We start from the raw sequence: 14,582 nt of genomic DNA, 5'->3' as shown, positions 1-14,582 counted from the left end.
TGTTGTTTTATTTTTATTTATTTTTATTGGTAGTCATTCAAATTTATTTATATTTTAATATTCATGTATTATACTTTTAACATGTAAATAATAAGTAAAACATTTTTGTGACTGGGTCAGTGAAAATGTTGGAAGGGCAAGTTGAGCTGCTGTCCTGACTGAAAATATTAGCATCTACCCTAGCTCTTAATGGCACATTAATGTGAGAAGAAGCGATGTCCGTTTTATGAAGAAATTATTCTCTTAAGGCTATGTTTACACGGAAACGATCTGAGGAGAAAACGCAAAAGTGGCGTTGCGTTATCACTTTTTATTATGCGTTTAGACAAGCGTTATGGGGGGGAAATCTGCGTGCATATGGTGACGCAAAAGTGTGTGAAATTCGATGTAGTGTGCACTCCAGGCGGCTAGGGGGTAATGTGAAGCAATGCCACACAACAACACCAAGTCGTGCGTACAACCTTCCTTCTACTTCTCTCCCTAGTAGACTTTTGCGTTTTTACCCTTTAGACGGGAACGCGACAGTGGAGCGTTTTTAAGATTTCAACTCTGGAGGGTGGTTTCTTTTTGCGTTTTTAAGCCCCAAAAACGCCGTCGCCGTGTAAACGAAAGCACATCTAATAAAATATTTTCACGTTTTCACCCGCGAGCGTTCTCGTGTAAACAGGGCCTAAGTCAGATCTTTTGAACGATTTGCTTGTTCTGGTTCACAAAACAATTGTGAGTTGACAGGGTGGATGGTTCACAAATTGGACCGATCTGGTTCTCAACTCAATGGTCCAGTTTTTAGCAGCCCACTTTTATGATAATTTAATGGTGGTTTTGCATTATTTTTAGGCTTAAAAGTTTCCGTCCCCATTCATTGTAATTAAATGGAAAAGAATAACCAGCACATTCAACAGATACTTCATATGAACTCTAAACAACATGAGGCTGAGTAAATAATGACAGTATTCACTGTGCGTGCCCCCTAATCATTAATCTAGTTTGTATTTGGTTTTATTGTTGATTCAGGCTAGCATGAATTTCATAGTTCCCTGGTAAAGTGGGCGTCCACTCTAGATCCACTGATTAAGAGGGATGAAACAACCTCTCACTACAACAACCCATCTTTCCTCAGAGCTCCCAGTTTCTTTTAGTTTTTTCATAGAAAGCTGATGGAAGTGTGTGTGGACGTGTGGAAGAGAAGAGTACAGTCTTCTGTTCACAAGAGAGAGAGCTCTTTCACAACACAGGTTTCTTTCACCATCTACATCCCCTCGCAGGGCTCGCAGGCCCGGCCATCAGTGGGTCAGGTAGAGGTACAAAGAAAGACAGCACAGGGGAGTGATTGTGCCATCTTGCCCAGAGCCCCACACCTCACAACCCGACCTACGCGGAATATGCAGACTTTTCATGCACTGCTATTGAAATGAAATCTGCGTACTTCTGTGGAATGAATACAAACGTGGTGAAGTGCATTAAACACGACTGAGAGTACCACATGAAAGCGTTATCAAATAAATGCACATTACCCGATGACCCCTATGATGGTGGTTCCAATGCTGCGTAAAATTGAGTTCTGCGGGCACCTAACCTGTGTGGGCTTGCTCATGACACACACAGCCAGGGCCTGAACTGACTCTCTCCCTCTCCTCAGACACAAATGTCCCAGTTGTGAGGCTGACATTGCCCTCCTCAGATTCTGGAGAGTTAAACTTGTGATGCTGTGTGCCATGGAGCCTCTGGCGGTCTCCATTTCCTGCCTTAACCTGCCCTCTTGTTGTAGTGCCGTGGAATGTTCTCCGACTGTGGAGATTTTTGTGGAATAATTGTGTATAATGAACTCTACTTCAATAGAATCTTTTTATTGGTAAAATACCAAAACTAGTGGAATGTTTTCCTGGGACTTTCATGCAAATATTCAATGTACAATTTTGGTTCAGGGATTGTCCCTTTGGAGAAGGGACCTTGCAGCAAACTTCTGGTTTCTAGTCCTGTGAGTTTTAACCACTATGCCACATCACCCCCTTTCATGCACCACGCAAACCTTAGATTGAATTATTCATTTTCAAACCTTCACAGCTGTCACACCATTTCTCATGAGTGTCAAGAACGTCCACGGTGAAGACACTTACTGACTCAGCTGATTTACATCCGAGCGTTTCCGCTAAGCATGGCAAACTGTGTGTCCTGTGTGATTCGACACAATGTGAGAGTTTGACACCAGCTTGTGATTCAGAGGGTAGAAAGACCTTGCAAAGATTCATCTCTTCAAAGGCACAGTCGGCAAAGTGTATTTTCTTCAGTGTGTTCATGAAAATAATCAACTTTAGCCGTCATATTTATCCAGTCTGGTCCATTTCCACTCTACTCGTCTGTACCGTTCCATTTCACATCTAATAGAAGCAGCTGTCCGCTCCAAGAAACTAGTCTGAGGTCATGGGTTCAGGAAATTAATGGCTCCTTTGGCTAACCCCATTTGGTTTCTTATTGAGTTAAAGCATCTGATCCTCTATTTTTAGTTTGATCAAATGTTGGGCCAAAATATATCCATGGCAAAGTAGACCGCATAAGATGTTTCTCTATGATTCTTGATAAGATAAGTCAGGCATGTTGTGGGTCAAGGCAAATTTTCCAAACTGGTGCTGCAGGCTTCTAGAAATGTAGGATTTGCTTATTGCCCAAGACTTACAAAAACTTGTGAGCTGCCCATGTAGGCAGCTTTTTAAGGCTTTGTAGGCACTCCGGACACAGAGTCTGTTCCCAAAGATCAGCAGCATGATTGCTCTGTCTTTTAAGACACCTTCTTTTGCCACATTTCTAAAGCAGCATTTCATATAGGCCTATTCTTTGCAATCCCAAAATGCACTCTTTTGAAATCAGTTGTAAGTCTCTTAAAGTGTCCCGAAAGGGTCCTTCACGGCGTTCAGTTTCCAGCGCAATGCTGCCTGGAATACACTACATAACTTTTCTGCACTGATTTTAAAACACTAGGCATCATACGCTTGCCGACTTTATAAATACTTACAAAGAATAACTGAATACGTGTTCTAAAATTGGCTTAAAATATCAAACTTTTTTAAGGTCCTTTGACTGGATGGAATCAAAGTCTGAAGCTAAAACCTCAGAGTCTGTGCTCATTATACACTATGCCATTTTCTGTGAAATCGTTCAACTGCAACTGACAAAATTGTCAGACTGGCTCTGACTTTTGGAAACTAGCATTGACTGCAAATTGATTCAAAAGTTGTGTAGTGTAATAGTGTATCTATGTAGGTAACTGATAGAAGGGCGGCTTATTGGTTTTGCAACAGAGCTTACCTCCCAGACATAAGAGCAACAAGTCATAGACAAAGGTCATTGTTTTAGTAATGACAGCCAAGCTGTGACTTGACATTTAAAGATATTAAGGGGGAGATGTAGGCTATTCAGCCACCGGTGCACAGTTTATGCCAAAAGCACTACAGTAATGTTGTACTTGGCAAATCAAACTCGGCTCAGTCTTTATGGGGCCACTTGTGCCTCAAGTGACAGCTTCCCCTTCTAAAAGTGAAATGTTTGCAGTAATGGCTGTGGGTGAGGACTTCACTAAGACAAGATTTACGTCCGAGACGTCTGAAGTGTTTGAGGAGGGGTGGTTGAAGACAGCCCCGTTACTCTTCTGTGAGAGGTCTTGCTTTGGTTTCGGCATGTCCTAGCAAAATACATCCATCCCAGACAAGTAGCATTTCAATTTGTCATGCATTTCAGTAAACATCAGATCATATGAGGGCGTCTGTGCCCAGAGGACACAGTTTTTTTTATTGCCTGAGCTTGTGCTGAATTGAATATCTCTCCCCCCTTGTTGCCCTGATTCTTTTTTTGCCTCATGAAACCTTGTAAATTTCAGACTTTAGTCTCTAATTGTGCCACAGCTTGAACAATACGAAGCACTTTTACAAGACATTGGTTTGTTGGCAATCTCACATGTACTGCAGTGTTTTATTTTTCCATTCTCTTTATGACCACACATGGCCTCAAGTGTGGAATGATGAGAGTTTAACTGTGAGCTTTGGCATCAAATTAAGCTGATAAAAGTTATTGAGTGGCTTCTTTATTATTTGGCTGTAACCTGTATCTTTCCCAAAAGTACTGTTCCTTAGTTGTCAAAGTTTTTTTTTTTTTTTTTGCTTTTCCCAACACTCTCTCCATCTCTTTTTAAAGTTTTCTGTTTTTCTCTCCTCCTCTCAGGTTTTCAGCGTTGCATCATGCTGCTCTCACAGGCACTACGGAGTTGCTCTCCCTGCTGTTGGAGGCTCAGGCTGTTGTGGACATCAAGGATAGCAACGGTTAGAACTGCCTCCTCATTAACACCAAGAATGATGACTACAAAATAACGATGACTATAGAGGGTATGCATGTGCCGTCACCGTCGGCAGGAGTGACTGCGGTTACGCCCACTGAGCGGCAAAAAATGGGTTTCAGCGTGAATGCTTGCGACAAACACATGTAAAACGCATATAAAAACCATACAAATAGATTTGACAAGAAATTAGGTATTTTTTTACAGACTGCTGAAAGCTACAGAAAAGAGAAGCAAATGGATCGTCGCAATTCACAGGAACAACTGGACTCCAGGCAGCGAATCGTAGATTTGCAGTTATCATTTTGGGTCAATATGCTGAATTTTGGGGTAAAATCCTATATATTAGGGCTGTAAGCGATTAATCGCATCCAAAATAAAAGTTTGTGTTTACATAATATATGTGTGTGTATTGTGGATAATTATTTTGTATATATAAATACACACACATGCATGTATATATATATAAAAAAATTTGTTATTTATATATAAAATAGTTCTATTTATATATAATATAAATTATATAAAAATATATATGCAGTATATAAATACAAATATTTCTCAAATATATACATGCATGTGTGTGTATTTATATATACAAAATAATTATACACAATACACACACATATATTATGTAAACACAAACTTTTATTTTGGATGCGATTAATCGCGATTAATCGTTTACAGCCCTACTATATATTGTATTCTTATATATTATATTGACTTACAATTTTTATAAACTGACAAAATCTATATAAGTTTTAGGGCTGAACGATATGACGATATATATAACATTATTAATTTACACGGCTCTGTGAAATACTTGATTCTGATTGGTCAATCGCGCCACCCAGTGGTATGTTATTCCCAGATAACAACCGCTGAAAATAGATAAAGACAAGCTCGTCAGGGTTACTAAAGTCACCAAAGTTTTTTTCTTCGTGGAAGTTTTGCGTTTGGTGAGCTAATAAAACTCTGTCAAATCAATATTTTGTGTAGTTATTTATTTATGTCATCCAGTGTCGTGGACTCGCTCTCTCTTTTCTTCAGCTGCTGCCGTTTTGCGACTATTGTTTTGTACACTGTTGGATTATAAGATAAAAAACCATTACGATTTTAAAACAGTTTCATATCAAATCAATATCTCTTATCCCCATTATTTTATATGTGGTGAAATGTTGTGTAATAAGTGCTATGACTGTATACCGGATCCCTTGGATCCCGTATGCCTGGATGTACATTATCCCTTACTTGATTTAAGTGATCACCCAGATTTAGACCTGCCTATATTGTTTGTATTTATATATAAAGCATTCACAAGCAAATTTGCTTTATATATTTTCCCGGCGTCGAAATCAGGCACATATAAATATCAGAACACAAGATTCCTGGCTGCATGTCAATATCCACAGATCTTTGGTAAGTTGTGAGGAACAATATCTATCGAGTTTAAACTGTTAATCGTTTGTTTCACTCACATTTTCGCAGTTTCCCCTATTAAATCCAATCATGTTGCATACTGTCTATATTAGCGTCCACAGCAACGTACAATGTTGTTCTGCCGTTTTGTCGTCTGTCACTTTAAATGCTCACGCTCTTTAAACAGGGTGGATTCTGATTGGCTGTCAATGTTTTCATCGCTCATCAGCTGGAAAAAAACATTGGGAAAGCGATTCCACTGACATTATTTCTGTTTTAACTTGTTATCGTTTTAGTTGTGGTGTGGACTGGTGCTATTCTTTCAAATTTAGACCCATTTTTAAAACTATATCTTTATCGGTATCATTAGTCATCGTCCTCGGTGTGAACGAGCCTCAACACATGAATTGAAATGGAGCCGATTCTTACATTTTGCTCAGTCTTGTACACAGCTCACAGATCTCTGAGTCAGAGGTTGAATTTTTGTATGTTTTGTTCTGCAGGGATGCGGCCGCTGCATTACGCAGCATGGCAGGGTAAAGCCGACTCAGTGCTCATGCTGCTGAGGTCAGGGGCCGCGGTTAACAGCGCGTCTCACGACGGGCAGATTCCTCTTCACCTGGCCGCTCAGTACGGACACTATGAGGTGGTGCGTATCCATGAGCCAGCTCTCAGATGCTTCAAAACAGTTGCTGGTCTTCACAAACACGTCACAAAAACAAACGGCAGAGCAGTTTTTCCCTTACGGAACGAAAATATATTTCCCATATATGAGTGATCAATATATTAAATGGTTTAACCGTATATTTGAAAATATACAGAATAATATTTTGTGTTAATATACAGGTGAAACTCGAAAAATGTGAATATCGTGCAAAAGTTCCTTTATTTCAGTAATTCAACTTAAAAGGTGAAACTAATATATTATATAGACTCATTACATGCAAAGTGAGATATTTCAAGCCTTTATTTGTTATAATTTTGATGATTTTGGCTTACAGCTTATGAAAACCCCAAATTCAAAATTAGAGTATTGTGAAAAGGTTTTCATAAGCTGTAAGCCAAAATCATCAAAATTATAACAAATAAAGGCTGAAATATCTCACTTTGCATGTAATGAGTCTATATAATATATTAGTTTAACCTTTTAAGCTGAATTACTGAAATCAATGAACTTTTGCACCATATTAAAATTTTTCGAGTTTCACCTGTATTACAATATATTGAATAATACATGAGGAATTGCCGCTTTTCATATATTGAAAACTATGTGACAATAGGTTTACTAATATATCATAATGTATGACATATTTTTATTCAGTAATACAGTTCATAATATATAGATGTATGTGTGATTAGATATGGTACGGCATGTGTAATATATTCCAGATATACACATATATAGAGAAATATATTATATAATGTCTCATTTTTAATTATTTACATTATAAATGTCTCATATTTTCAAGCTAGTTAACAAAAGTACAAGCACACCTGCATGTACTAAAGTATTTAACCAAGAGACTATCACTGTACTGAGGAGTGCACAGCCATTACTTTAAAAATACAGTAACTATAATCTTAATTATGTTGGTCCAATCATCGGCTCTACTCTTCAGCACTATCGTAACCCCAAAAACGCGCACATACCAGAAAACCTTTTAAATGAAAAAATAATAGAACATATTGAGCAAAACACATTAAATAACACTTAATTTTAACATTTGCTTTCCTTTAACAGTCAGAAGCAAAGCATGCTGGGAACTAGAAATATGTTGTAACTCATTCCTTGAATGTTTGTGTATATATATATATATATATATATATATATATATATATATATATATATATATATATATATATATATATGTGTGTGTGTGTGAACATACATTCACATTTATATGGGAACATGTATGTGCAATACATGTACACAATAAAGGATAAAACTTTGTGAATATTACATGTAATGCTATTTTTGTCTTATGAATATTTTATATTTGTTAATATATAGCTATACATGGTCAATGCACATATTGCAGTATATTGAAAAAATATAAGCACTAGTTTCCCATATATGGAGATGTATTATGTAATATATCGCATTATATATTGTATATTCCCATATATTTTTGTTCCGTAAGGGATCAGTCTATCATCTATGGGCCGGCCTGACATTGTTCAATGTTTTTTTCTATTGAAAATCTTTCCATAATTACTTTGTTTAAAAATTTGGTTGCAAAAGCCAAGCCCAGTCAGCCCAACAGAGAAAACTGGCCAGTCCATCCCTGTTTGAGAAGCGGTGTTGTTGGATACTGACATCAGCTCACTGAAATGCAAAGAAATATGATATCTGCGTTGCGACATCCACAAGTGACCCCAGATTGTTGTTTTTTTCTTTTTGTGTGTATGTACAGTATTAGTGATGGATAAAGATAATCTGCCTGTTTTTATGATTATTTTCTTTCTCTTGTAACAAGTTGGATAGTTCATAACAAACATAATTCGTCTAATCTTTCTGTCTCTCTCTGTTCATCAGTCTGAGATGTTGTTGCAGCACCAGTCGAACCCGTGCGTGCTAAATAAGCCTAAGAAGACTCCTCTGGATCTGGCCTGTGAGTTTGGCCGGGTGAAGGTCAGTCATCTCATCTCTGTTCGTTTCTAGCTTGTTTATGAACATTCTTCATGTGGGATCGTCATTCGTTACATCACTGTCACTATGACGACTACTGTGATCTCATGAACTCTGTCATCTGATATGCGGTTGAATCTCACAATCTGACAAGAACATGTCTAGCAGAGCTGCTTTTGTTTCAAATAGAGATCACGATTCTCCCGTAATTCTGCATAGACAACTAAACAAAATAACATGTGATTTACTAGAGAGGTTCTGATGCAAGTATTGAACACTTTACAAGTACTGAAAGAATTAAAATTATATACCGTATTTTGCGGACTATAAGTCACACTTTTTTATATATAATTTGGCTGGTCCTGCGACTTATAGTCAGGTGCGACTTATATAAAAATTAATTCATACTGACTGAGATGAACCAAGAGAAAACATTACCGTCTACAGCCGCGAGAGGGCGCTCTAGTTGGCGGAGTTGTTCAGAAGCGACACAGAGGAAGAGTTCAGTGGATTCAGTGTTGTGGAATGAGATCGCGGGAGCTTGGTGAACTTGCTTACCGGTAACTTGTTGGACTCGCTGGCTAATGTTAATTTAGCCTATTCAGCCTCCCAGGTATATGTTCTTTATGCTATTGTGCAGCTGAATAACTGTTAATGTGTTACGTTAACATACCGGACACCTATTCAGCCTGTTGTTCTGTGTGCTGTTGTAGAGCTGAATAACTTGCCTTTCCAGATTAAATGTCTGTTCTTGGTCTTGGATTTTGTAAAAATACATTTCTAAATAAATACGACTTATAGTCCAGTGCGACTTATATATGTTTTTTTACTCTTCATGACGCATTTTTTGACTGATGCGACTTATAGTCCGGAAAATATGTTGTTGGTTTTTTTTGCTTTGCTGTAATGAGAATATTTGGGTGGAAAATTTGCTGAGCTATCATAAAAATAATGTTACAAAAGAAAAAAAAAATCCTCAATTCCTCAAGCAAAGGTACACTATGTAATTTTGGCCCTCTATAGGTTAAAAAACAAAACTGCATGCATTTTGCGGAAGAACATTGTTCTGGGTGTGCTTTGGCTGTGTGTGTCTGTGCGGATGATTATGGTAAATCTACTGCTCATAAAACATTCACTGCTAGGCTTAAGAAATATAACCGGTTTAGACTAGCTGAGGACGTTACTGTAGCTTTACACATTGATGGACACGGTACTTCCTTGAAACTAAATTCCAGCACAGAGCTACTATAATCATAATGAAATGACCCTTCACAATAATGCTTTACAATGAACTCAGAGAACTTAGAGAGCAACATATGGCAGTTTATCTGTTCAATAAAATACTTTACTCTCCTGTTGAGTGATAAAAACGCCATCTGTCTGTCGCTTTTATGACTTTTTTTTAAATCTTGCAGTTCTCACCATCTCTGAAAAGCCAAGCTAATGTTGATTCTTGTTTTATTACGAGCTCTGTCTCAGTTTCTTTTTGCCAGCAGACTCTCCTCTGTTCGGCGTTTGTTTGAAACGAGTGAATCCCCGGTGTTTGGAGATTTAGAGCCAGATTTATTAACAGCTTGCGCCAGCGCAAACCCTCTTTTGGTGTTACATTTTTTTATCCTGTCAGGTAGTGTTGTCCAAAAAGACCCGGTACTTCGATACCAAGTCGGTACTAAAAAAAATGTACCGTTACGGTACCAGCTTTTCTTAAGTACCAGCGGTACCAATGTACCGGGTTAATCCGGTTCTTGATGCGCTGTCCGAAAGGTGCACAGTTGCGTCCTCTTCATAAAAACACTGAGACATGGCGACCAGCGGTGGCTCTGAATCCTCTTGTTGACAAGAAAGAAGGAAAGAGCCTCATATGGAAATATTTTGGATTCGGCTAATGTCACGTTGCCATAGCGTTTTTTTTATTTTATTAAATATGAACGCAGTTTTGGATTAAATAAAAGTAGGCTACATTCAAGTCAAATAAAACACGTTTTATCTCCTGTATAGTTTGGTAACACTACAATAAGATACCATTCAATTAACATTACTTAAAGGAGAACTCCGGTCAATTTAAACATTGAGCTCATTTTTTTGTAAATTTGGAGTGCTGTCAATACAGAGAACAACTACAAAAATCAGTGTTGCCTACACCGTGTTATCCTCTTTTTTAAATTTGCACCCTATTGACTTCAATGGGGCAAGTTTTAAACCTGCTTTTAGCCTCTTAACATCCTTGATGTGTCATACAAGTGCCCAGCCATGTGAGTGATTCTTTTAGAGTGAACACGAGTGAATCTGACTGCAGTAGATGTGAAAGATATGAATAAAAATGATGTTATTTCAGCCAGCGCAAATACCTGTATTTACATCCTGTTTTCGGTCGAAGTCCAAAGTAGTCGATTGTCGAGTTCACGCGCATAAGTTTAGTTACCTATGATCACGCGCGTGAACTCGACAATCGACTACTTTGGACTTCGACCGAAAACAGGATGTAAATACAGGTATTTGCGCTGGCTGAAATAACATCATTTTTATTCATATCTTTCACATCTACTGCAGTCAGATTCACCGTGTTCACTCTGAAGGAATCACTCAACATGGCTGGGCACTTGTAATGAAACATCAAATATGTTAAGAGGATAAAAGCAGGTTTAAAACTTGCCCCATTGAAGTCAACAGAGTGCAAATTTAAAAAATAGGATAACACAGTGTAGGCAACACCGATTTTTGTCGTTGTTCTCTGTATTGACAGCACTCCAAATTTACAAAAAAATGAGCTCAATGTTAAAATTGACCGGAGTTCTCCTTTAATGCGCTATCTAACATCAACACGTTGAATGAACAATATATTTTTTACAACATTAATTAATGTTTGTGAATGTTATTTAATACAAACACTTGATTGTTCGTGTTTATTCACTTCATTCATTGTGCATTAAATAATGTTAACAGAAATAATGTTAACTTTTGATTTAAAAAATGTATTAGTACATGAACCCCAAGGAGAATAATTGCTACAGCATATAACTATTGTTTATTGTCAGGTCATTTTATCTAATGTTATCTAACAAATTAAATCTTATTATAAAGTGTTTTTCTTTCATCTTTGTAACCTTGATATAAATACTTTAATATATGTAAATTTAATCTAAATTAAGCTTTGGTACTGAAATTGGTACCGAGAACCGTGGATTTTCACTGGTATTGGTACCGAACACTGAAATGTTGGTACCGTGACAACACTGGGATTGCGCTCTCACACTAATTTGCCCTGTTTAGTAAATCTGACCCTTAGCTTCTCCATGTCAAACTTTTTTTTTTCGCTCATTGTGACTCAACTAACCGATGCCACTCCCACACTATACACACGCCAAAGTAGCCAGAGCAACTTTTCTCTATTTATGGATATGACAAGACATGCATGGGCGAGTGACAGATGTATGCAATTTCCCATGAAAACTGTTCCGACAGGTTATAAATATAAACACCAACAGTCTTATCGAAGTGAATCAGGACAAAAACATGTTTTGGAAGAGGGATTGATGATGTGCTGACTCATTATTTACATTTTGTAAATGATTAACTAAAAATGTTACATGGAAAATATTGACAGTTTTCGTGAGAAGAGAGCATCATATCATGTGTGTGTGTGTGTGTGTGTGTGTAATACATTAATGTTCCTCTTCTGTCTCTTTCTGCCCTGACTGTGATTTTTACTTTTCCTGTCTGTCTTTGTGTCATTCGTTCACTCAGTGAATAGGAGCTCGGATCTCAGTTTGACATGTTCTCGCACACACATGCCCAGTGGTGTTTGATTTCAGTTCAGCTGTGTATTTAGGCCTTTTGGAGGTGTGACTTTAAGGGCAGTGTGTGTATGTGTGGTATTTAATCAGCTGCTGTATTGAGCTATCAGGGTGCGGCTGAAGCAACTGGATAATGTCTTTCTCTCTCACCCGACTCAGTGCTGCTGCTTAGGGTGTGCCTTTAAAGGGGTGGTATAATGCGCTTTTCACAAGATGTACAATAAATCTCTGATGACCCCAGAGTGTGTGTGTGAAGTTTTAGCTCAAAATACCCCACAGATATTTTTATAATGCATGTTAAAGTTGACACTTTTTAAGGGTGAGCAAAAACGCACTGTTTTTGTGTCTGTCCCTTTAAATGCAAATGAGCTGCTGCTCCCGGCACAGGGGGCGGAGCTACAAGAGCTTGTGTCCTTTTACCTCACACAGAGATGCACTGAAAATTTCTAAAACTTTGAGCCTTTTATGTTCAAACCGGAGTCAGAAATATGGAGAGACTCAAGAAGAAGTGACATGTAGACAACGTTTCTGAATGGTTAGTTGGTGAATTTATGTAGCTTATGTGTAGATATCTTCTAGTCACTGATTAGCATATTCTATCTTGATAATCTATTGTGTCCCGGGAACGGGTTTATGTAAATTTAGGGTTGGTGATGTCACTAACCCGGGAGGAATGTCGTGTAGTCCATACCAGCCGTTTGTTGTAGTCCTTAAAAGCAAATATATCCCTTTGCTTTGAACTTTGAGCGTTGTAACTTTGCAGATGTTGTTTATGCTCAAACAGCAACATTACACACTAACTAAAGTTAGAAAGTGAAATCATAATCAACCACCGCTTTAAAATACAGTACAGCATCTTCAACATGACAAATTATTGCTTTCAATGCGTTGTCAATAAAAGTCAACGTGAGCATGATTGCGGATAGAAAAATTCAGACTTTACCACTACCTGTCAAAACTGTAGTATATCTACTCAATATGTGTAACTTTATGATAATTATATCTTTATAAGTACTGTTGTCTGCATTTTTGCCATGAAAACTATGAAATAAAATGGAAGTATTTAATTACCAAATAATTGATTTTGCTCAAAGAAGCTTTTACTTTTTAAACAGTTTTTCCATGCATGGTCCACTTCACTCCACACTATCCCATAATCCCCAGTGCAAGACAAGCCTGACGCTTGACTGACGCTCAAACTGCAGAAATCAATTGAAACTTCTCCTCAGCTCTATTAGTTTGTGGCCCAGATGTTTTGGGGTGTTAATGGTCACTGGGACACATTAGCATGAGCTCATCCTCACCTTTGAGACCGCTGAGAGCCAACACAAGAGACCTCTGCGCACGTGTGTGTGTGTGTGTGTGTGTGTGTGTGTGTTATAAAAAACACATTTAATCTCTTCTTAACACCCTTTTTCAGCTTTTTTTGACACTTTCGTCCAAAATATTTTTCTCTCAATTCAGTTTTAGCATAAAAAAATAGGAAATAGGTACTTGGTACTACATTTGAATTTACTTCGCAACGTTAAAAAAATGATGTTCTCTAAGTATGAATGTGTGTAGTATGAATGAAATTCGGACGTACTCTATCCGCCATGTTGTCACAGAATATCGCCAGAAGTCATCTTGGGACTTTTCGCCGACTCTTTTATGTGTACTGTGAATTCGGACATAATACTCTTTTGGCGTACTATTTTTCACATACTATTGTAGGGAAGGGTTCGATTTCGGACACAACATACATTGGTTAAAAGTGTTTGTAGCTTTATGTACGATGTAAGAATGGTTTTGTTTATTTATAATTGATTATGCTTGTGCTTTAGGAATGAGGCCTATTGAGAATACTACAAAATGTGTAAATAAATACTGTAGTGATGTTAAGTAATTTTGTCAAATACAATAAAATATTTTTATTGTAAAAAATATATTTTAGTATTATTTATACTGTGTTATAGTGTTTATTGATATATATATATATATATTTTTTGAATTGTGCTATTATTTTCTTCTTAATTAATGCTTTTTTATTTGAGTTTTAGTCATTTAGAACTACAATTCAAACCTATTTCAATTAGTTGACAAGGCACCATTTCTCATTTGTAAGTAATTTTTTAGGTTTTGTTATAAATGTTTTTGTATTGTATTTCAGGATTGATTTAATTACCGAAAACGATTTTTAACAGTTTTAGTTTTAGTCATCTATAACAACAGAATGTGCTGATGATCTCGGTCTCTCTTGTAGGTGGCTCAGCTGTTGTTGAACAGTAATATGGTTGCGTCTCTATTAGAGGGGAATCGGAAAGACGCTTCGGACTCAAACTGTAACACTCCTCTGCATCTCGCCGCACGCAACGGACACAAGGATGTCATCTGGTGAGCTCTTGAATAACTTGTGTGTGTGTGTGTGTGTGTGTGT

General features: G+C 37.4%; 1 protein-coding gene across 4 annotated transcripts in view; it reads left to right on the top strand.

The window, feature by feature from the left end:
* The window catches only part of LOC307005162 (caskin-2-like), an 88,786-nt gene that overhangs the window by 37,460 nt on the left and 36,744 nt on the right, over positions 1-14,582 (top strand). For all 4 annotated transcript variants that reach the window (XM_079625043.1, XM_079625042.1, XM_079625041.1 and 1 more), the window contains exons 4-7: positions 4,213-4,310; positions 6,247-6,392; positions 8,280-8,375; positions 14,409-14,539. In XM_079625043.1, the coding sequence (XP_079481169.1) occupies positions 4,213-4,310; positions 6,247-6,392; positions 8,280-8,375; positions 14,409-14,539 (471 nt within the window). The remainder of the gene's footprint in view (positions 1-4,212; positions 4,311-6,246; positions 6,393-8,279; positions 8,376-14,408; positions 14,540-14,582) is intronic.

The sequence above is a fragment of the Phoxinus phoxinus genome, assembly GCF_949152265.1.
Source record: "Phoxinus phoxinus genome assembly, chromosome: 1".
NCBI lineage: Eukaryota > Metazoa > Chordata > Actinopteri > Cypriniformes > Leuciscidae > Phoxinus > Phoxinus phoxinus.
This window is presented reverse-complemented; position numbering and strand designations above follow the sequence as displayed.